The sequence below is a fragment of the Talaromyces rugulosus genome, chromosome V, assembly GCF_013368755.1.
Source record: "Talaromyces rugulosus chromosome V, complete sequence".
In the NCBI taxonomy this organism is placed as follows: Eukaryota; Fungi; Ascomycota; class Eurotiomycetes; order Eurotiales; family Trichocomaceae; genus Talaromyces; species Talaromyces rugulosus.
Window position 1 is genome coordinate 1,367,511 of NC_049565.1, and position 22,991 is coordinate 1,390,501.

The following is a 22,991-nucleotide window of genomic DNA, read 5'->3' on the forward strand; positions in this document are numbered from 1 at the left end:
CGATTTATTGATATCGACCATACTCTAGGGCATGTGAAGGGAAATTTTGATAAGATTGTGGTTTAATATTTCAAGTAATAAAATGCAAAAACGTAGATTATTGGATATTTACTAAACCGATGCCGGTGGTTTATCAATGCGCCATGGTGATGATCCTCAAGCCAAACGCCGCTCCAAGTCCATTTTGTTACAAAAAGAAAAGAAGAAACCCCATAAGAACAATATGCAAAAGCATACTAAGCATCTGCCATGTCTTCGTCGTCTTCGTCACCCTCCTTCATCGCCGTGTCCTCGCCAAAGACATCTTCCATTCTTCCGTCCCCTTCATCCTCGGCATCTTCGTCTTCTTCATTTTTGGTAATATCGGCGAGAACAGTCGGCTCGTTCTCTTCACTGGAGTCCTCTTCTCCCTCGCTTTCCCATTCGTCTTTCAAGTTCCAGCCCATCCCTGTCAGGCAGAATTTCTCTGGTGGGAGTCTCATCCCGCCCATGGATATATTCGAAAAGGCGCCCTTGTTATTACTCGTCTCTCCACCCCGTGCCACACCGGGAAGCGCATATCTGTTGCGCTCCGATGCGACGTCGGCGAGAAACTCCTTGGGGAGACCCGGCTGGAACTGATAGTGTAGTCGAGACGCGATGCTCAATCGCAAGGACTGCAGTGTGACCGTATTCAACTCAACACCTCCGCGCCCGCCACCTGACGACACATGTAGTTCTCCTGGTCCCGACGCCCCTGCGTATCCCTCCATGGAAAGATAAGCTGCGTCCTGGAGCGTGGACGATGTGTAGCGGTAGGCGAAATCGAGAAGCTGCAGGGGGACACGCTCTTGGTACGCCGTAACACCCAAAGAGGCAAGAAGCATGTGCACAAGACGCGCATCGCGTGGCCGTCGAGATTTGCCTGAGTCGTTTAGAGACGTCGCTGGCATGACCGGCACGCCGGGGACGGGAGGATTCGCTGCGCTCGTCGTGGCATTTTGCGACGACGCCTGGTTTGTAGTTGCGGGGTCGTCTGGAGGCGTCAGGGGTTGAGTAGAGGCAGGAGCCTGAGCTGGCCGGGGGGTTGCCATATCTCGATATCCTTTTGAAGAGGGTTTGAGCGAAGGTCGAACGCTAAACCTTCGTTAAGGACAAGTCCTCGAAGAGGACCTGGCTTGGCGAGCAATACAATCAAAAGTACGGTCGTCGAGAGAGTAGTGAGCGATTTTTCGAGTGTACAGTGAGGGATATTCGATGGCGGTGGCAGTCAAGTCAAGTCATCTTTTGAGGTTGAAGTTAGAGATGGCTTTGGTCCAAAGGAAACAAGCGGAGCTCCGTTCGCATGGAGCGCACTAGGTCTGTTTAGGCATAGCGTTTTTAGTCTCGATTTCTACAATTACAACATTTGAAGAATAATAGTGAACAACTACACCATATAATTGTCTGCGCTGGTGGTAATTTACATTTCAAATCCAAGTCAAAACACAAAATGCAACGCTGAAACACCGCAGAAATAACAAAATCCAACTCCAACCAGCAGGTGTGCACCTCCGCTGGCTATGCATCCATTTATTTACAAACCATTATACAATGGAACAAACGCACGTCTTTTTTTGTTTTTGTTTTTTTTTTTTTTTTTTTTTTTTCGAAATATGAGGTCCCACAATAGCGGATTGGTCTCCATTAGTTGCGAGCAGAAAACAAGAACACGAAACGCAGGCGATGCTGAAATGAAGGGAATGATCTTCGCAGCAATTCAACTGCGAACTCAGAGTAGAGCAACACTAAGACACGGGGTCGCGTAAAGACACGCCGCCAATATCTGGGAAATCTTCCTCACTCCCGGAAAGCTCATCGTCAGAAAGATGGCTATCGATGAGCGACTCTGTCGAGTTGAGCATCCCGGGTTCGTCGATAGAATCACGAGAGATGTAGCTTTCGCCCATCTCATCAACTTGTTCATCGTCATCTTCTTCGATATCACTGCCCTCTTCGCTATAAGCTGGCTCGCTCTCAAGGTCTTCTTCATCTTCTTCCTCGCTATCCGTGACTGAGAAATCGTCCAGGTTGGCTTGGTCACGCCAGTACGTAAAGTCGGTGAACTCTTCGCCACCTCCCTGCACGAGAAGACTGATAGGAGGAAAGAAGTGGTCAACTAGCTCTCTCATCGACACGTAGCTACTTTTATACTTGTTAAGACTAAGCAGATCCAGAGACACTTCAGCGTAGGAGTTGATCGTAAAGATACGCGAAGACGGAATATTCACAGAGCGGTAGCTAAGAGCGTCCGTCAATCGATTGCCGAACCCAGCGTAGAATGGATTTTCACGCGTAGGAAAGAGGTTTAAGATATCACGTAGACAAGCCATTTTGAATACTTCAGGCTTTCTCAAATAGACTTCACGCCGCAGGGCTGCTATAGTTCGGTCGGGACTCATGATGACGGGCCCGTTGGGTAACTTGTAGCCGTCCTGCGAAACTCCGTTGAGATATGTTCGAGTTAGGCCGGCTTGACCAGTTGATCGACTGGTCAGGTACATGATGTTGTACCCATTGCTGACGATGTCGGTGAACAGTTTGGCTACACCTTGATGAGTCCAATCACGCCCGATCATGTTTAGGACATGGCCCAAAACATCAGATCTATGAAACATGGTTAGAGAGCTATATCCGAGAAGATGAAGACTGCTTACTTCGTGATTGTACCGTCGATGTCAGAAATGACAATCGGCGTTTTGTTGTTCCAGAGATACATGGTGGCGGGACACGTTGCTTTGTTGACTGTGAATGTCACATTGTTTGCACCAGGTTTAAGGTTGAGAGTCTTGAGCTGATCGCTGGTCAATCGCAAAGTTTTGGCAAAGTTGCGGTTTAGGTCGCCGAAAGCCGCGTCTTGCGGTGGTGTTTGCGGCGGGGTGGGAAAGCCGGGTTGCACATCAGATTGAGCACGATGATGACGAGTCTGGATGGGAGGCTGTAGAGTTGATTGTTCCCCTTCACTGTGGTAACCAGGGTCCGAGACAGCATCCTCACTAAAGGGCGTCTGGTGTGCGCTGAGTGTTGTCCGACGGCTGGCCGCAAGCTTTGCCTCCTCGCTACTATAAATCCATAGATTGCCGTGGTCGTCGGCGCCGATCAAGGCACCAATATCATAGTTGCCTTCTAGCTCTTCGGAAAGAATATTGCGGGCAATTACTTCGGCGCGAAGGGCTTCGTCTTCACTAGTTTTGTAACCAGTCATGTCCAGCATGAGATCACCGGTTTCTGTCACCTGGGAAGGAATATTCGACCCCGAAAGCTTCTTCGACAGCGCCATCGCACGCGAAATGGCTTCACTAGGCGATACTAAAGGAGGACTTGTTGATCTTTGGCCCTGGTGAATGTCTGTTCGGCGCGCTGCCCGTGGGGAGTTTTCAGTACTGGATGCTTCACTGCCGAGAGATGTCGCGCCAGCCGGAAGAACGCCATCGGACATGGAACGATCGAATTTCACAGGCGTGTTATTATCGTATATGGTCAGTCCTATTCGGTGCATGGAAGAGTCATTTGGCGACTGCGATAGAGGTGTGATTGCGCCTGTTCTCCGTTAGAATGCCAGTACTGAGAAAGGTGATTGGTGCTTCTATCCATACCTAAATCATGCGACAGGGAGCGCCTGTTGGAGGATATGGGACCTGCTTCGAGATCTTTTATTTCACTTTTTGACGTGCTGATACAGTCCAAATCCAGATCGGGGGGGTCCTGTAGCGAAGGCAGTTCGGCAACAGAGGTCGACGCTGGACTGCTTGCTGGGGACACCAAAGGCGACGTTTGAAGTGCAGCGGGCACATCATCAGTGGTTTCAAAGACGAAGAAGGCTTCTCCTCCGTCGCCCAGCTTCATAGAAAAGTCTTGTTTGATCCCGTTGACGGAAAACTCAACCTTCTTCTCGGACGGCCGAAGGAGCGAGAACTTGCCGAAGCGAACGTGGAAAGGCGAGCAAGCAAGGCTGCCTATAGCTAGGTTAGAAATCCACTTCACGACCTCATTAACAGACTGGCAGTCAACCGACCATCTTCATCTTCAATCACGATCACATCAATGGCTCCGCTGAGGGTGGCCGGGTTGATCGAATTCCAGGTCTTGGAGACCGGGCCACTCAGGCTCCGAACGTACTGCATCCCGACACTGGAGCGCGGGCAAAATGGGTTGTGTATGTATTGATAGCTGCAATATGCGAAGGAGATGCTGGAGGCGAAAGCGCAAACAGAGCGACAAGGTACAAGTCGGCGAAAAATAAGAGCAGCAGCCGGCTACCATGTGAAAGTCCCCGCAGGCGTGCAAGGCTATCGGGTCATCCTGGCCTAGAGGGATTTAGGCCTAGGTCCGATGCTGGAAGAAATGCGAAAAAGAGCGAAACAAAGACAGGGTATCAGCGAGCGTGGTGGTGGTATATGAGAGGCAGTGGTAGGGGAAAGAGGAAGAGGAAAGTGGTGAGCGAGGCATAACCGATAACCGTCTAAGCGGACTGTTGGATTCTCAACGCTTCAACGCTGCAGCGTCATCGGCCCGCCACGGAGCCCAACCATAGAAGCGCCAGAATATTGCTAAATGGCTCGCATCGCCGACACCAGGGGCTAGTCTCTGCTGGGCCAAGTCGAAACTGGCCTTTTTTTTCCCTAGCGTCCCCCATGAGACAGGCCAGGTGACGCGCAAGTTGGGGGATTTGCAGCCCCATCGCTCGCTCTTGGCTAGTCGCTGCAATAGTCGCCAGCGTTGCGATGCAAGGCAGGCCTTGGCCTCATTTTGTATGCGATTAATTACATGTACGGGGGGGAATTGGTAGATTCCAATAAATGCCTGTAACGGGCCTGCTTTTGGCTATCTTTGTTGTAGACTGAAAGCAAACAATGCCGAACAGCAGCCAAAATGGTGATAATAATAGCACATCTTACTCTTGCGGCTGGAAAATGGTCTAGAAATTCAGAAACAGGATCGCCCTAGCTAACTATAACCTAGTGCATTCGGAATTGGTTTTTACATTTTAGCCACACAGCTAGTACGACTACGAGGTACGTAGTAGTGTTCGCCAAGATCTAGAAAATCGCATAGAGCCCGCTGACTAAGATTCGGCATCGGCAGATCGCACGTGACCGACCGGGTGCCGCCTGCTGCGAATGTTCAACGGAGCCGCTGCCGAAACCTGAACTGCGCAACCAACGACAAAATAACCTCTGCCCACTGCTCTCCAGAGACAACGGCTGCCTGCTCCCGAATGGATGGAGTTCAACACGGGCATTTATGAGCCGTTGCACTGGTCGTTTGATGTGTACCCTAGTGTGGTCCCCCGCGTGAGGGTGCGAGGCGTGATGACCCTCTTCCTTGCCGGCTCCATTCTGTGGGCGCTGGTCTGGTGCGTGATATGGAACATTGCATCGTCTGGAGTGCTTGTTTACTGACCCTTTTGTTGCAGGCTGCTCTACCGTGCCTGGCAAGTGTGCCAAACGCCAAACGATATCCTGGTCGACAAGCTAGGCCTGGATATCCCTCCCTCTCCCGAAGTCACCCTTGAGGAAATTGCCGCTCGAGAGATTCGCATTGCCTGGAAACAGCCCGAGTTCCACAATTCTATTCAAAAACACATTATCCAGATCAACAGCGCCAAAGGTTAGTCACACACTACTGCAGACTGGGATAAAACTAACGCCATTCTAGTCGGCGAGACAAAACGAGCAGAAACTGCCGTCACGATTGGAAATTTAGTTCCCGGCCATATCTACCATATTTGCGTATTCGCCGTCAGCGCTGCCAATTTTCAAACTGCCAGTGCTGTCCTCCATATCCGTACAAAACCTCTTCCGTTGTCGCAGACTCAACAAGATGGCACCATCGATGGCCCTACTATCCAAGCATCGGTCCCGCGGTCGACCGTTACCCTGGTGGCTCCTTCTGCACCGGTCATGGCAAGGGAGCATAGCGGTGGCCATCCACAAAGCAAGCGCACTGGGCTGGGGAGAAAGTTGTCGCCAGCCGCTGACATGCAGCCCGACGATTCGCATCGCGTCTCTGTGTCCGACGATCGCAACGGAACTCTCGAGCAGCTGGCAGTGCGTCTGAAAAACCTGCAGCAGGAAAACGAAAACATGGACAAGCAGGTTGCTGAAGAAGACGAAGAACACAATGCCAGTCTCGACGAACTAGCTAAACAACGTGATCAGCTCAAGCAGCGTGTCAAGGAAAAGGACGAGGCCAGCGGCGACTTGAAGAAACATGTCAATAAACTTGAGAGCGTCAACCGAACAGTTCAGAGTGAGAAGACCAAGCGCGAGAGACTCCTCCAACAAAAAGAAGCAGAACGGAAGAAACGGAAAGACGACATCGTTCGATGGCAGGACCAGATCTCGCAGTTTAACAAGGAAGTCGCCAGAGCTGGCGAAGACAAAAACAGAGTTGAGCAAGATGCTACCAAACAGGCCAATGAAATCCGCGAAAAGATCGCAAGCGAGCAGGCGAAAATGAAAGGTATCGACGACGAAATTCAAGAAAAGGGAGGTCGTATCAAGAAGCTGGAAGATGAAAGGCAAGGGATTGATGGCAGCGATAACGAGGATGGCAGAGAACTTGATCGTATCGATATCGAAAAGGCTCGACAGTGGGAAACTCGTCTAAACCATCTCCACGCAAGATATGCCACGCTAGTCAATCTACACACCCAGGCTCAGCAGCAGTACCAGGAAGCTCAAGAGCGTATCAAGTGGTTGAACAACCAGAGAACTAGCGGCAACGGCCCGTTTAACTCGTTGCAGACGATTGACCTAGAGCTTCCCCAGCCCTCAGCTATCCGCCGCCCTCGGCACCGAAGTTCCTTGACAAGCAACGTCTCTTCGCCGGTTGCATTTCCGCAAGTAGACACCGCATTCCCTCGAACTTTGACCTACAATCAATCCAACAATTCTCCTACATTCGCTCCCAGCTCTGCTTTCTTCAACATCACCAACGGAATGACATTGCTCGGTCCTTCAGACAGGGCAGAGACCGTCCCTACGGAATCTGATACCTCACTACCACCGATGAGTCCCCGTGCAGATGCCTTGTTGCCATCAGATCTTCTTGGCGATGAAGAATCCACCGACCTTCCCGAGCCTATTACAGCTCCCGACCTGCCCGACACGACCGGTGGTGATGACCCCAGGTCACCCTCTCCAGTTTCTTCAGAGACCAGATCGGCTCGGTTTTTCGCCAGCCCTCACGATAGCCTCCGAGACATTGATCTTTCCCTTCCGCATAATGAAGGGTTGTCCCCAGACGACACGACCAATGTGCAGAGTGCATCCCGCCGACTCTCTGGCCTCTTCAATTTCCACAGACAACGAGGAAAGACCATGGCAGATGGGCCGCCACTTCTTGGATCGTTGAAGCCTGGTCAGAGCCGTTCGTTCCCGCGTAATTATGATGATATGGACCCAATTGGAGCACGTCGCCGTCGTTTGAGCCATGCAGCCAACTGGGCAAACCCAATGTCACTGTTCCCGAGGAGCAACCCCACAAATGTGACTGCTGATACTTCTTCCGATCAGGCTCCGTCTAGGAAAGGTCCATTTTCCAATATTTTCTCATCTACTAAATTGAATGCGGATGAGGTGATCAAAAATGATCAAGGGTACAATCAGTTCAGCCCTAGTTACGACCCCCTGGACCCCTCTTCGCTCTTGGGACCCATTCGTCGAAGCTCTCTATCCCCGCGACCATCGTCAACGTTTTCGTTTGATAAACACCTTCCTCACCCTTCTACTGATCCCTTTGGCTGGCCATCTAGTGACGTCAGCGCTCAAAGGAGCTCGCTTGCTTTTGACTGGGCTTCACCATCTACGTGGTCACGAAACCAGTCTCGTCGACCATCAATACAGTACGGTTCTTCTAGCCACTTACCTCTGGGAATGTCCCCTGGCGAACCTGACTTTCTTCAAGCACCCCATGATAAGCTTCGACCGCTCCAGGCGCCAATCGGAACGCGGCCTTCTTCGTCTCATCGACCCGTGACTCCTAAACTGAATCCTGCAGCGCCAACCTTTAAGACGTTGTTCAAGAAAGCCGAAAAGGACAAGGACAAATCTACGGCAAAGGATTTGGCGTCAAAGTCTCAAGAGTTCGAATTCTACACCGACGACTTGTCTCCGCCACCGTCGAGACGCTCTAGGGATTCTCGGGCACTTTCCGGTGCTGCTGAATCTTTCGACTCTCTTGATCTTGTGCCATCGAGCAGCCCCTCCGATAATGTCAGCACAAAGGAGTCCTTCATCCAGAAAATCACCCGAAAGAGTAGTTCGAGCAAATTCAACCTTTCCTGGAAAGATCGTGGAGGCATATTTTCGAAAAAGAACGATTCGATTCACAGTGAGATCGACATAGAAGGCAATCATAACGATGAGGCTCAGCTGGGGAAGAGTGTAGATAGTACTGTCTCTAGCACCCTATCCGCAGACCGATCAACAACGCGCAGCGGTCGGCATTTCTTCAGCAGAAAGCCCAAGAAGGATAAGGCTTCTAGCGAGGCTGGTGAGACTGGGGATGAGGAGCTCCCTGAAGAGGAGTAAGCCGGGGGGTGCATACACGATAGCATAAATTACAATAACGTTGATACCAGTGGATACCAATAAGCAATAATTACCCTTCTCAGTAATAACTACATTCAACTATTCACAATTTCAGTAGAATACATTTATCCCGCTAGGATTTGAATATCACGTAGGCACTTTTAGTAATAGTAAGCGGCATTGAAATGTCCACATATCTATCCTTTGTGCCCATTTACTCTCGTGTAGTCCATGTCGTATGTGTAGAGTTCCCGCATTTCCAAACCTCATACTGTCCCGCGCGGAACATTTTTATGCTAACAACCACCCACCAGTTCATCTCAAAACTTCACGCGAACATAGCAACTAACCTTGGATTATAATTATTGGAGAAATCTTTTCTCTAACTAGCCGTACCATTCAGCAGAAGCAGCGAGACACAGCCCACGCGCTGTGCGGGAGAAAATATGGCTAATTCAAAGTAAGTAAGAAAAAAAGAGAGAAAAAGAGCAGAGAGCATCGAAACCGACTCAAAAATTCCATCGCATGAGAATATCACTTTAAATAAAGCACCTGCTAATATGTAAGCAGATACGAATATGTCAGAACGTTTGAACAACCAGACAGTCTACTTCCTGAATCCTGGATCGTTGTGCGAATCGACGGCCGCGGATTCCACAGGTACGTCTAAGGATCGTCATACTTTTTTTTATAATTTTCTAACATTATTTCTGACGGATATCCAGGCTTTCAGACAAATATGGATTTGAGAAGCCAAATGATCGCCGCGCATTGGATCTCATGAACGCCGCGGCAGTAGTGGTGATGAAGGATCTTCCGGAGTTGAGTATTGCGTACGGCGTTAGCGACGAATACAGGTGCGCTTGACATCCTTATTGCCAAAGATGTAAACTTCTGCTGACTTGTTTATATAACAGTTTTGCCTTTCACCCCAGCTGTCAGTTGTTCGACAGGAGAAGCGCGTAAGTTATTTTCGTGCTACCCGATGCAAGTATATATTCCTGATAATGGCTGTTCCAGAAAACTTGTGTCAACAATTGTATCGGGTTTCACGGCGGCATATGTTATGCAATGGCCGGCTTATTTCCCAGACAAGCCTCTGGAGATATCTAGCCTACCCACTTTCGACGGACGAGCGGTGCTTTATCCAAACGCGAGGATATTCCGTGATTATATGAGTTGGAGACAGGTTGACTGTGAGATGCAGTATTTTCCCTACTGTTTTGACAAGACTGACTGACGATTGTTTAGGTCACATTAACAATTTATACAACACAACCTTCTGGTCCCTGGTTTTAAAGGGTGGGATGACCAATATTGAAGCCGAAAAAGAGCTGCAGGTATGATATCCGGCTTTACCACTTGCTTAGATAATTTATGATACTCACATTGATATAGGGAACTATATCATCCGACAAAAATGAAATTCTTTTCACTCGCTTCGGCATAAATTACAACAACGAAGACGACATATACAAAAAAGGCAGCGTTGTATATCGTCAATATCAGCTCGTGGATCCATCAACGGTGCCTACAAGCGCAGGGGACCATGAGGAAGACCAGGGAATAGCAAATGTGAAAGAGCTTTCTCGGACTCAGCAAGAAAAACTACGCAAATTGCGTCGCAAGGCACAAGTTGTTGTCGATCATGTGGACATTATTAAAGATGAGTTCTGGCAGAGACGGCCGTGGATATTGTCTGGCAAACCTGGAAAAGTACCTGCTGAAGCGGCTGCCGAATAATTTAGACGAGAAAACAATAGGCAGCGCTGTTAGTTCAGATATTTCAATGTTTCCTAGACATCTGTATACTTCCTGGTTACGATCTATACCATAGTAAATTAATCCTCATCGATCTTGAATGTTTTACATGTCAATGTTACATGTACATCAATTGATCTGCCTATCCAATAGTCTATATGGGTATCATACAAAATCTAAATATAACCAGTATTATTCGTTCGACTCTGCAAGTTCCTTGTTCTCTTTCCTCCTTTTGCTTTTCTTCTCTTTTTTCTCTTCCTTGGACTTTTTAGTCTTGTCCTTTGGCTTTTTATCTTTTGAAATCTTTGCAGTTCTTATTGAATCTTCGTTCGTAGACGAGTCAGGGGTTGGGTAATCATCTTCAGCTGAAATGTCCTCGGCCTTCCTCTTCTTTTTCTCCTTCTTCTCTTTGCGTTTTTTCTTGTCGATACTTTGCTGATCTGGAGAGTCGTTATTATTGGGTAGCTCGGTGGAGCTTGGCGATTGTGCAGTCTTTGATTTCTTGCTCTTTTTCGAAGACTTCTTTTCGGAATCAATGGCTGCATCTTCTGCCTCTTTCAACTTGCGTCTTTTTCTCTTTTCTTCCTTGCGCTTGCGATCATCATCGCTTTTCGCATTGTCTTCGTGTTGGTCTCTTTTTCGCTTCTTCTTCTCCGCCTTCTTTTCATCGGATTTCTTTTCCTTCCTTTCCTTCTTCTCTTTCTTCTCTTTTCTCTCCTTTTTTTTTATGTCCTTGCTTGAGTCATCCGCGACAGCAGATTTTGTACTGTCTTTCTTCTTATCCAAAGTCCCCGGAATGACCTCCCCCCTCACGAAGAACTTGTACAATTGGCTCCCATTCCTGGTCAGGCAATTGCCGTCATTGCCATCTTCCCCCGGCGTGGCACTTCCATCCTGACCCACTCCTCTCAAAGCTTCCTCAAACCCGCGCAGCCACCACTGGTTTGTCGGGTCTTTGGTGGACTTTTGTCCAATGCCGATCTTGTTTTCGCGGCGCGATATCAGGAGAGGTCGGGTCAGGCCGAGGCCACTATGGGCCCCAGGACGGCGGTTGGGATTAAGCGGGTTACCGGGACCGGACCAGCCATGGCGGATGAGGTAGGCTTGGGCGTCCATTGCGTCAGATGTCTGTCACAGTGGTGGGAGATTTGGTTGTGGGTATATATGTGTTGGAGATGTTTTTCGCGGTGGGCGGTCTATATATACCGGTAATAGATGTACCGTATATTTCAAAGGATTCGGAATTTCAGGTACAAATAACCAACCATGGCAGGCCTAACAGCTGACCATTGGAAGTCATCCAGTATATGGTATTGATCGGTCTCTTTTAGTTGAAGACGAGAATTTATTTTAATTTGCCGGGCGGTGAGCGATGGAGCGATAAGGTACGACCGTACGTGTGGCTTACATAAGGTGGTGCTATCCAACACTAATCCTAAAGAGGATTAGCGACATATATAACCTTGATGCCCCCGATTTGCTTCAATAGAACTACCTTTTAATTGATAATATCATAATATACGGCTAACATCTCAGAATACAGTTTCAATGGTAGCATGCTTGGATACCATGCCCCAAGTCATCTTCCCTATGGCACTAAGAACAAACAAATATACGAAAACCTCCACCAAGAACACGGACCTGCTGACTATTTCTCTACCGGCCTGAACCAGGCTCGCACCTGTGAGCCCTCTTTTGGCTCTGATCCAGTCATTATTTTCAGAGCTAGAATCTATTTTAGTTCAAACTTGCTTCCGTCTTTCAACATGGCAGACCCTAAGATGTTGACAAGCAGGACCTCCTTTGATTTCTTCATGTTTTGAAAATTGGTTAGCCCTGTTTCGCCTGCGGCTATTAGAAGAGGAATAACCCACCTCGACCATGATTGGTTCTAGTGATGGTGTCAACTTCTACACCGTGGCGATGGTGACGAGAAGGCCACAAAATCCTTTGAATATCGCCCAGTAGATTTACCCCCGGCGATGAAAGTTAGTTAAACGACCACCATTCATGATCCGACGACCTTTCTCGACCAGAGACCTCGACACGTTGACGCCAGGAAATCTTGAAACCACAGTAACGAAGTTATCCGCAATGACCCGAGACACATCCGGCTCGCTCCCCATAGTGGCCTTAAACGTGCATTTTCCCAACGAAGTTCACGGGCGGGCTGTACTTGGCCTCATCAAAGCAGCTTGGGTCTTTTTTCAATGAGATTAATCATGCGTCCGCGCAGGCGGGTTCGCACTGTCGGAAATAGTACACCAGACTCTTGTTATCAACAATGTTTTGAACAAACATTGAACTAACCCTTCACAGGCATCAGGTCACATCGACAACATTATCCCATTACTCATCCACCACACAATACTCTTTGCCTAAAAGCGTCAATGAAGCCGTCCGGATGATGAGAAACGCATGTGCATCACATCAAGCGATACTTTGATTACGACCCTGGCTGGTCTGTTGTGCTAGGGCACACCGAGAAAAAGACATCCTCAACGGTAACAACATGGAGTTATCTCGAGAAGGTGAAGTTATTATCCGAGAGGAGATGTTCTAGAATATCCGTTTATTTTCGTACTAGATTATTCCTTTCTCCTTTTTGGTTGTTGTACAAGGATAGAGCAAAAGAGCATTGTCATCGATTCATTATTATTTTTTGCCTAGTAGGGTTTAAATCGCTTTTCATCTTTGACCCTTTTCTTGTCCTTTGATCGGGCGCTGTTTATCCCGGATGGGTCTTCTTCTATATGCATGTCATTCCCTACCGAGCTGTCTGACCTCCATGCGCGAACGAATCCATCTTCTCCTCCGGAGAAGACCGTTTGAGACTGGGAAGGTCTGTCAGTATATAAAGCAAAAAAAAAAAAAAAAAAGAACGTTGGGTAAATACCTGTTCGTCAAGATGTACCGCGCGGACAATTTCTTCCCCGTGAGCTCCCGGCAGACGCCAGACGCTGCTGTAGTCAAAATCCCATTTGGGATTAGACGTTATAGGGAGGATATCCAGGCGTTTTTCTCTGGTGAACTACTTTAGTACGTTGCTTTAAAAAAAACTCTTCTTTTAGACATACGATGCGTTTCCGGCAGCAAGATATGTGCCGTTGCTGTTGGTCAATGTCTGCACGACGTATTCACAACCTAGCGGTTTCCTCAAGTCTCCGAATTGAATGGGCGCCGGGCTATCGCTCGTCTCGCTGTCCGGGTTTGTGATGGGGTGGATTGAGAACACTTCATCGTGGCTCAGAGCAAAGACAGCGTCCTCGGAGAGAAATCCAGCGTGGTGGATGGAGCCATGGTTGATTACTTGCAGAAGCGTTTCGTCTTCGTCTGTGGTGTTGATGTCGTACAGATTGACCAAGCCGTCGGTGCTTCCAGACAGCAGAATGTTGGAGCGTGTGGGGTGGAATTGAAGCTAGAAACAGTTGAGTATACAAATTTTACGTATCAGGGTATTTTTGGAAATCACCTCAGTCACATCATCATTGTGAATTTCGACATATTTCTGCCGGGTCTCTCCTGGTGCTCGAATATCCCTGGAACTGACATCAACATCGGCGGTGAGGCTGATTCAAAAGATTACTTACCATATAGCAACAGTAGCCTGTGATGAGACGAGTTCCGTCCCTGCAACAATCGTGTAGGATTCCGGATTGCCAGCCAATGATAGAATCGGAGCATTCCTTTCTAAAGAAAACACTACTTATCAACCCAAGCTTGATACGTCACCCCAACAAATAGCGACATGATACTTGGAACAATACTAGGGAGGAAAAAAAAAACATACCAACTTTCATCTCCACATCAGCTTTGCCAGATGCATGACCAGATCGGACATCCCATAGCCTCACGGCCCCGTCTCGACCAGCCGTGGCTAAAAACCCCGGTAGAGTTCCGTTTAACGAGGTGACGCCTTCGTGGGTCTTTGCCGACACAACCGTAAGTGGCTGCAGGGACCGGCCATCGAAGATGCGCAGGGAGTCATCTGATGAGATGGCAGCAAACTGGCGGCGTCCTGCAGATGAGGAGGGCGCTTCGGCTATGGCATAGATGTATGTGCCCGAAGGCAGCGAGAGCGAGGAAGCGGCCGTGGGTTGGAGCGCATGCATGTGTCTTGTCTCTTTCTTTGAACAATAGTCTCAGATGCAGGTTAGGTCCACGTCAACAATAGGACAGTAGCACAGATAGCCTATTGATGCACGCAATCTGGCAGTGCCGCAGGAAAAAAAGAAAAGAGAAAAGTTCGATTTATGCAGCTAGTCGCCTATGTAGCTAGCGCGGTTGGTCCGAGAGATTTCTGTAAAAGACGAATGCCGTATGTGCGCTACAGGCGCTAGAAATAGTGCCGAGCTGGTGATTGCTGGTGATTGCGAATAGCAGTTGGAAACGTGATAGCGATCTTGTTGACGTCCAAGAAAGACTCGGTGCGGATGCCCTCGGGTGGGGCTCGCGCCGTCCAATGGCTTCCATCCCAACTGACGTCGCTCGTTTACTTACATATAATCTCTCATAACTGCGAATTCTGCTCTGGAAAGAAAGACGGAGTGGCAGGTCCTATAGAGGGGCATGCCCTTGCCATAAAACACACCGCCTCATGGCGTACTCCGTACGCAAATAGGATCGACAGTTGATCTACTATGGTATATCTTGATTGATATACCCTTGCATTCGTCATTCAGCTGAGGCCGGGATTCTTCATTAACTGTCTACACTATTGAAGAAAAAGGTTAGATCCGTGAAGGAATGCTACCCCGGGCCAGATAACTAGATATGGCAATACACACACACGTTCCGAGCAAGCAAAAAAGACCGACAGCTTCGGCTTGCAAGTTTGGCCGTGGACAAATTATTCTTTGAGCACTATTCTCCAAAAGGAATGACGGGCTCTTTGCTGGCTGGCTATTGACTAAAACGGACGTGTTGGATGGTAGTCGATGATCTCTATCCGGCAAGCGTCTGTGCAGGTTTGCGGCGCAGACAGTGACAACGGGTCCTGACTCGGCTGTCATGGTCCACGTCAGACCAGAATGATCAATAGTAGGGCTCGCTTAGATTTTGTAGAGATCAGGGCACCGGAATCAGGCAGCCACTGTTATTTCTTTTTCTTTCTTTCCTTCTCGTGGGTTGAAAATATCGGCCAAGCTGCCACTTCCGACGGCCTGTTTGAGATATAGGGTGCGTGTTCTACCGGATTTTCAACGAAGCTTGGGATTGCAGCCGAAAAAACTTGCGTGTAATAACTCCTAGCCAATCTTAGTTAGCAGACCTTTTTAGATCTTCCTGTCCTGTCGGAACGCCGGCTGCGTCACTTTTCATACAAGTCGCTTCCGAGCTAACCCGATCGAGCCACTACAGTGATACGTAGTCCGTCTGCGCCGCAAAAAACCATGGAAATTATGTCGGCATCAAGCTAGAACAATAATCCCATGACGATAGATTTTTTTTGCTCGACCCCATTTGAAAGATCGGCGTATGCTAGGAAGGTCCAACCCGGCGGTTGTCCGCCCACAGTTGCATGGATCGGTGTTGATGAAACATGGCCTGGCCCTAAAGTCTTCTTGAATATATATTCAGCACTCAGAAACCAAGACAAGCGGTGGATGAAGCGTCCATTTCACCGCATTCCAATGAATATTCATTGTTGTTAAATACAATCGTCGTCTGATTCCCTCGGATATTGCTGATTGGCGAGCCGAACACTTCCGAGGTCCTATATAGCTCCCAAGTTGCGGGTAGACTCAGTATCCACTGTCAACAAGACGGTCGATCTCAAAAGTATGAACTTTGAAGCCTCCCGGGCGGACAACGGAGAGCCAATCCATGGCGGTTAGCGACAAATTTGGCGTGGTCAGCAGGAGAACCGGCCGACTGTGCCGCATCCCAATAATGTGCGGCTGCGCCGCAAATCCAACATTATTGTCGGCCAATCGAGTTCGCAAGCCGGTCAGGGGTGCGTCCAAGCCAAACGTTGTTAGCCCAGACTGGTCTCCACCGAGGGACGCATAACATTGAATTATTAGTACGGAGTAGTACGTAGTATGTGGTTGGCGTGGATCGACGCAGTAACGAATAAGTATCGAGTACGGGCGCGACACTAATACGTGTCTATCTCAGAAAGTCTAAGGGGCGACGGATATCGAGATCCTATCAAAGTCGAGATGGTCCCCAGCAAGTTGGTTCATTGTTCTGCGGGCGAGGCGAATAATGGCGAATGAAAGGAGTTGGTGAAGAGGATTCCCTAGCAGGCTTTAGTGGACGGCGGGATGATGGCCTGAGCGGTGGCCTGGAGCCGTTCGTACAAGCCGACCCAAACTCTCGGGTTGCTGGGCTCACCGACTGGGAGCAGCGAGCAGGACGGAGTACAAAGTTTAACACTTGTCGCGATCGGCCAGCAGCGCCGCATGCCGTCACTCAATCGTCTGGATGGCGGACGCCCCGGGACTCGCAGCGGTTGATTGCTGCCTTGCAACCTCACCTCGGGCGTTCATTCTGTTGGTTGAGAGCAGCCCAATAAGCACTCGGCATTAGCTGGCGGTAGGTTTTTGGGGGGACACAGAAAGCGGTGCAGGCGGGGAGTCCGATGGAGGTCGATGGAGAGGAGGATAGAGAGGGCAGGTTGAGGTTAGCGAACAGTAGAGGAAAGAGAGAAGAGACGCCGAGATGGAAGGACCCAAGGGCTTGGGCGATGGGGCGTCTCCCGCGCCCGCTCGGCAGGTGCCGCCCTGGGGCCCGCCCAGGCCTGCCCATTGGCCTGCGGAGCAATAGGCTTGGTTGGGGGCACCGGTTTCCTGGTCCCGCCTAGTGCATTCTTGTATGTAGTAGGACAAGAAAACAAACGTAACTACTAATAGTAATAATTACTTACTAAAAAGAGAAGCAAAAAAAAATCAGCCAAAAAGGAAAGAAAAGAAAAAGAAAGCAGGTGTGTCGACGCGTCGGGGACTAAAACAAAGAACGCACAGGGCTTATAATACAGTTGCACGCAGCCAGTAGTGCTAGCTAGCGGCTAGTGAGAGCGTTAGGCTGTGAGCGTGTGAGCCTGTGCGCCTGGCACAGCGTGGGTTGTAGGCTGTAAGAAGGCCCACTGCCCCTACTCAGCAACTGCTGGCGAGCTGGGGCCAAGGCAAGGAGCAACTGGAAGGAAAGAGCGGACGCTCTCGGTTAGCCGTTGCTGTGTTGCCAGTGTCCATGGGGCAGGAGCAGCCTCAGCGGTGGCGGCGGCGGCAGGCAGGAAGGTGCGCGCTCGCTCTTGCCCCGGTGGCAGGAGCGACCGAGCAGAAAGCGCTCTCTTTTTCTCTTTTTCTCTTTTTCTCTTCTTGTTATTCTTCATCTTCCGTTCAACTCAGTCCTCTGCTGCACGTAGCACTCCAAGGCTGAATCGCCGCCCATGGGATGGAGTAAGTAGTACTAACCTACTCCGTACCACAGCGCTCGACCGACTTCCTAGCACGGGATGGTCGCCGGGCCCCTAGGCGGCCATTGGCGGGCGCCCTGCTCCTTGCGGCGGGCCGGGCCTGCCATCGTCTGTACGATGCGCGTTGCCTGTGGACGAGGCTAACTGTCATGATTCATCGAATCATCCTGCGCTTTAATGCTGGTCGATTAATTATGGAGCTCTGCATTTAACACCACCACCCTCCAGATGCCAGAGTTTTTACCCTCCTCGCCCTGGCTTCTGCATGCATCGCCCTGCCCAACTGCTCACCCATCGCTTCAATTACCGGCGCATACCCACACACACACGCACAGATCAATTGACCTCAACTCAACGGAGAGATATATAGACTCACCTTATATATACACTTGCCTCCCGCCTGTTGACCCGCAGCTCGCTTCTCTGCTGAAACATTCCGTCGCCGCGCCCACTCTCGGCCATGCCATTTGCGAGCGCTTGCTGTGCAACACTGGAAGTACATGACACAGCTGATTCCAGACCACGGCCGCGGCGGTGTGCATGCTCCATCTGCTTCTGAACTGACTAACCCCCGATTCTGCTCGCCCTCGCGTCGCCGGGGCCATCTGCGGCCATTTACTCGACTTCACTTCTCCTCACTCTCTCCACTGTCAGCTTCATACTGAGCACGCACGAGGGAAGCACGCCCCGGGGAGCATGAGCACCATGTTCCCCAGCAACCAAAACCCCTCCGGCCAGTCCCCGCAAACTGCTGCCGGCCCTCACTCACCACAGACAGCTTATTCTTCCTCGACCGAGCCCACAGCAACCAGGCTAAATATTGACGCCATTAATCTGCCCACGGGAAACTCGCCCCATGCTGCTAGCATTGTGCCGTCGAATTACAAGTAGGTGCCTTTCTAGCGCTGCTCAAATCTCACACTCGTCTGCCACCTGCTAACCACCGAGGAAAAAAAAAAGACTGCCAGAACAACACCCCCGTCATGTGGAGAATGGAAGAACCTATCATGGCTACCGACGGGGCGTTTACATGCTCCCATGCGACGAAGAAGAGCAAGACCGCCTGGATCTGTTTCACAAGGTCATCACCGAAGCTCGAGTCGGCGACGGCCTGATCTATGCCCCCCATCCCCCCAATGCGCGCGTCTTGGACCTCGGCTGTGGAACTGGAATCTGGGCTATTGATGTCGCAAACAAATACCCCGAAGCCTTTGTGGCCGGTATGGACATTGCAGATATTCAGCCGCTCAATGGACCCAAGAACTGCGACTTCTACGCCCCGCGAGACTTTGAGTACCCATGGGCTCTAGGCGAAGACCACTGGGATCTGATCCACATGCAAATGGGCAGCGGCAGTCTGACTAGCTGGCCTTCCCTTTACCGTCGCGTTTTCGCCCACCTGCGCCCCGGCGGTTGGTTTGAGCAGGTCGAAATCGATTTTGAGCCGCGTTGCGAAGAGCGTTCACTCGAGAACACATCCATGCATAAATGGTACCAATATCTAAAGCAAGCTACCGAAATGGCATCTCGCCCAATTGCACACAGCGTGGGTGAGACCATGGCCGCCTTGGAGCGACAAGGCTTTGTCGATATCGACCACCAAATCGTCGGCCTGCCCTTGAACCCGTGGCATCAAGACGAACACGAGAAAAAGGTGGGCCGATGGTACAATCTTGCCATTTCAGAAAGCATCGAGACCCTCAGTCTGGCACCGCTTCACCGCGTTTTTAGCTTGACACCAGAACAGGTAAAGAGCCTGGCTGTCGAGGTAAAGAGAGAAGCCTACAATAAGGAGATTAAGGCCTATAACATTCTTCACATTTACCAGGCCAGAAAACCCGGGAATTGAAGCGACCGATCAGGAGGAGCATTGCTTATTGTCGTCCGGCATTCCTAACAATCTCGTCCATACTAAATTCCGTCGAAGACTACTTATGCCCGGTCGATTTATGCCAGTAAGCCGGGCTAAATCACGGGCTGTTCCGCCACCACCGACTCTTTGGACCTCAGTAGAGAAACAGAAAGCACACAGGACGACAAAACCAGCCACCCAGAGACATACACTGAGTGTGGCTGATCATACCGTAAGCGGCTGGCTATATCGCAAAGTTGATGCTATCATCAACGGATGACGACTTCGTTCTGAAGAGCACGCCTTCATAAAAACACATCGGCACGACGGCGCCACAAATTACATTCTCTGATCTCACCGGGTGATGGTAGAACCACGGTTCGAGGAAACAGAAACCAATTCTCATCTCTCTCCGTTTTCTTTTCTTTCTTTTCTTTCGACATTTTAATGCTTGGTTTGGAGGCAGGATACAGGAGAATTAATTTGCTTTGGCATTTGATCTTTGCATTGGTGAGCAGTGATATTTTGGGTCTGGCGTCGAGGGAGAAGGGAGAGAAGAAAAAAAAAAGAGGCATATGTGAAGCGACCTGGATTGATTTAGCATTTGGAAAAAAAGACGCCGCATTGGATATATATTTTCGTTATTTTTTTCCCTTTCATCTCATGAAATTATGTATATTCGTGTATCTTTATAATCGATACTGCAATGCAGAATGTAGAATGCGCACGTGATCTAACTCATCACTTTCATCCATTCATATCGCTACTACATACATACCAAATGCTGAAGAGACTGACCAATCCATCCATTCCCATGACGCCCCATTTTTTCAAAACTTGCATAAACGCCAAGCTAAAGTTAGTTCTGTGAAGATCATCCATGTTTATATAAATAATAATCCCGAGCCATTAAAAACATATACTATTATTGCTTCTTCCGCCCTCTGGCCTGCCCTTTCGACGTGCCATTTGTTGTTGCTGCTGCCGCGCCTCGGCTGGAAGAGGCATCGTTGGTATTCATCCACTCACGCCCAGCACCAGGACTTCGTTTTCGCATTGTGCCGGGCCCGACAGCAATGATATCATCTTCGCTTTCACTATCCGACAGATCGAGGAGAACCGGCATGCGGAAAGCGTCGGTTTCGGCTTCGGCGTCGACGAGATCCATGACGCGGTCGGTGTGGTCAACCGAGAGAACATCTGGCGTTTCGTCTTCCTGATCCAGCCGTCGCTGGTGGATCTCCTCGGCTGGATGGATATCGTACTCGTCTTCGCGTTCGACGTAGAGTACGTTTTCTTCGACTTCGGCAAAGTCGGGGGCAAGCGCGGACCATTTCTGCGGGGTTACGATTGACCACATATATATCGACCCGGATTCCAGTCCACATGATAGAATCATTGGTCGTGATGGGTGCCATTCAACCACGCCCATTTCCTCGCGGGGTCCCTCGAGGATTTTCACTAGGGATCCATGGCTGCGCTCCCAGATGTACACGTCGGAATTCATATAGGTAGAGGCCATGACAAATTCACCCGTCGACGAGAACGAGACGTAATTCCAACTCAATTTGTTTACAACGTCTTGGAATTTGTGTTCAACCTCGAGTTGAATGTTTGACGGATCGAGCCCGATCCCTAGTTGTGACAGGTCTGACATTATGACCGTGCGAATCACTCGGTCAGTGCTGTTGACGAGCAGGTCGCGCCCATTCCCGGCAAGGCGGATCATAGTGATTACTCGGTTGCACAGTCGCATCGAGTGGATGGTTCTGCATGTTTGTGTTTCAATGATGTTGATCCATCCCTTCGACGTCCCTGCGATTATGTGGTTCCCGAGGGCTGTGAAAACGGTGACGCATGTATATTGCTTCGCATCTTGCGTCGCCTGTCTCGCTGCCGCCGCCGGATCGAGCCCTTCGTGCGGTCGAAGGGGCGCAGATGGGAGAAGGCGCTTGATAGGTTTAGGGTTTGTAATGTCGACGAGGACGGGTTGGTCTTCGAACAATGCGGCGACAAAAAGGAGACTGTTGTGAAACCAAAAAAATTAACAGAGAGTTTTCGTCGAATACCAAAAAAAAAACATACTGATTGAAAGGGTGTAATTCTGCAACATATACAGGCGTCTCAAATCGCACCATGCGCATACGAGATCCATCTTTGAGATCCCAGAGAATGCATTTACAATCCTGCGAGGAACTAAGTAAGTATCGGCCGTTTCTGGACCATCTGGTAAAGTTGTCAGCGATGCGCAAAGCTCTAGGCTAGAGGTTAAGGATACCTTAGTGACTGTATTTGTTTGGTGTGGCCTTGTAGCTTGCACGCAACTCCGTTTGTTTCAAGATCAAACACCACGACTGTTCCATCGACCTTGAGATTTGTCAATTTCTGCACCTGACTCATATAACCCCCATTGCCATGTCACTTACTCGACCGGCAGCTAGATAATCGCCCGTGCTATTAAATCGTAGGCTCGAAGCATGGCCGCTCCCTGTTTTCCGTGATTAACACCCGAAGCCTCGTCCGAACTGGCAAGAAGACGTACTCAGAGTTGCGGTCAATGTGTCGGGATAGTCTTGCGCGAGGGCGAATGGATCAACAAGCGACAGATTCATAATGGGAAAACGCGGTGTCGACTTGCGGACGGTGTGGGCGCAATAATTCCTGCCTGGCGTACTCGGCCTCAAGGGCAAACGCTTAGTCACACAGCATGCATAGGTCGCGATGGTGTCATGCCCGGACACAAAAAAAGTGAGCGATAACTAAAGCCCCACTGAAACCCGTAGGCAAGGCCCAAAACAAGACCCCAAACAACTAGGCCGCTTTTCTTTGTTGTGCTGCTGAAGATAAAGAATTCGCTGGCTGAAGCGGGCAAAACGGGAAACTGATGCCAAGAAATCCAGGCCGCCGCGGGTCACCTGATTGGCCGGCGCTAGCGTGTCCGCGGCTCCTGGGAAAACTCGAGCTAAACCTCCCTGCCAGAGCGCTGAGAGGCGACTGCAAACCTTCTGTCCTTCATCAACGCGACAGCGCATCCCACCCTCCTCCTGTCATCGCAGAATATCGTGTTTTGCCTCGCGATATCATCTCAGGTTGTCAGGACGGCCATTTCGTCGGCTTTTTCTCTCGCTCTTTCGTGTCCCTCCCGCCCACTCGCGACGTCTTGTTGTCTGGGAGAACGGCGCCCTCGTGGCAAGGGCTGCCTGCCAAAGGCCTCACCGGCTCGCCGGTTCCATTCTTTACGAACCTATCGCTTCATCGAGTCGCTTTTCTTCGAGTGAAATCGTTTTCAACGGCTTTTTGATAACGCATCCACGCGCGCAGTCGATCCATCGCTGACGATCCCCGTACAACGGGCTGACGACTTTTTCTCCGACCCATTCTCGCGGTTACCATCACAAAGACA

At 49.9% G+C, this 22,991-nt stretch overlaps 7 protein-coding genes across 7 annotated transcripts; 2 read left to right on the plus strand and 5 right to left on the minus strand.

Annotated features, from left to right (window-relative positions):
• Nucleotides 1–236: 236 nt before the first annotated feature.
• On the minus strand, nucleotides 237–1,073 carry TRUGW13939_09026 (uncharacterized protein; the record flags this gene model as incomplete). The annotated part of the gene is made up of 1 exon (XM_035492151.1): nucleotides 237–1,073. One exon carries the CDS (start codon nucleotides 1,071–1,073, stop codon nucleotides 237–239), a length of 837 nt encoding a protein of 278 aa, XP_035348044.1.
• Nucleotides 1,074–1,766: 693 nt separating this feature from the next.
• Nucleotides 1,767–4,142, minus strand: TRUGW13939_09027 (uncharacterized protein; the record flags this gene model as incomplete). The annotated part of the gene is made up of 4 exons (XM_035492152.1): nucleotides 1,767–2,625; nucleotides 2,676–3,558; nucleotides 3,615–3,974; nucleotides 4,034–4,142. 4 exons carry the CDS (start codon nucleotides 4,140–4,142, stop codon nucleotides 1,767–1,769), a joined length of 2,211 nt encoding a protein of 736 aa, XP_035348045.1.
• A 1,098-nt stretch (nucleotides 4,143–5,240) lies between these two features.
• On the plus strand, nucleotides 5,241–10,298 carry TRUGW13939_09028 (uncharacterized protein; the record flags this gene model as incomplete). Its single annotated transcript, XM_035492153.1, has 9 exons — nucleotides 5,241–5,374; nucleotides 5,435–5,628; nucleotides 5,677–8,551; nucleotides 9,126–9,215; nucleotides 9,281–9,412; nucleotides 9,473–9,517; nucleotides 9,576–9,751; nucleotides 9,807–9,895; nucleotides 9,954–10,298. 9 exons carry the CDS (start codon nucleotides 5,241–5,243, stop codon nucleotides 10,296–10,298), a joined length of 4,080 nt encoding a protein of 1,359 aa, XP_035348046.1.
• Nucleotides 10,299–10,508: 210 nt separating this feature from the next.
• On the minus strand, nucleotides 10,509–11,435 carry TRUGW13939_09029 (uncharacterized protein; the record flags this gene model as incomplete). The annotated part of the gene is made up of 1 exon (XM_035492154.1): nucleotides 10,509–11,435. The coding sequence occupies one exon, from the start codon at nucleotides 11,433–11,435 to the stop codon at nucleotides 10,509–10,511; it is 927 nt and encodes a 308-aa protein (XP_035348047.1).
• Nucleotides 11,436–12,985: 1,550 nt separating this feature from the next.
• Nucleotides 12,986–14,431, minus strand: TRUGW13939_09030 (uncharacterized protein; the record flags this gene model as incomplete). The annotated part of the gene is made up of 6 exons (XM_035492155.1): nucleotides 12,986–13,153; nucleotides 13,216–13,342; nucleotides 13,397–13,737; nucleotides 13,792–13,858; nucleotides 13,910–14,021; nucleotides 14,110–14,431. The coding sequence occupies 6 exons, from the start codon at nucleotides 14,429–14,431 to the stop codon at nucleotides 12,986–12,988; spliced, it is 1,137 nt and encodes a 378-aa protein (XP_035348048.1).
• Nucleotides 14,432–18,441: 4,010 nt separating this feature from the next.
• TRUGW13939_09031 (uncharacterized protein) lies at nucleotides 18,442–19,585 on the plus strand (the record flags this gene model as incomplete). The annotated part of the gene is made up of 2 exons (XM_035492156.1): nucleotides 18,442–18,623; nucleotides 18,697–19,585. 2 exons carry the CDS (start codon nucleotides 18,442–18,444, stop codon nucleotides 19,583–19,585), a joined length of 1,071 nt encoding a protein of 356 aa, XP_035348049.1.
• A 928-nt stretch (nucleotides 19,586–20,513) lies between these two features.
• TRUGW13939_09032 (uncharacterized protein) lies at nucleotides 20,514–22,200 on the minus strand (the record flags this gene model as incomplete). Its single annotated transcript, XM_035492157.1, has 5 exons — nucleotides 20,514–21,612; nucleotides 21,674–21,814; nucleotides 21,867–21,955; nucleotides 22,015–22,076; nucleotides 22,131–22,200. The coding sequence occupies 5 exons, from the start codon at nucleotides 22,198–22,200 to the stop codon at nucleotides 20,514–20,516; spliced, it is 1,461 nt and encodes a 486-aa protein (XP_035348050.1).
• Between the last annotated feature and the right edge of the window lie 791 nt (nucleotides 22,201–22,991).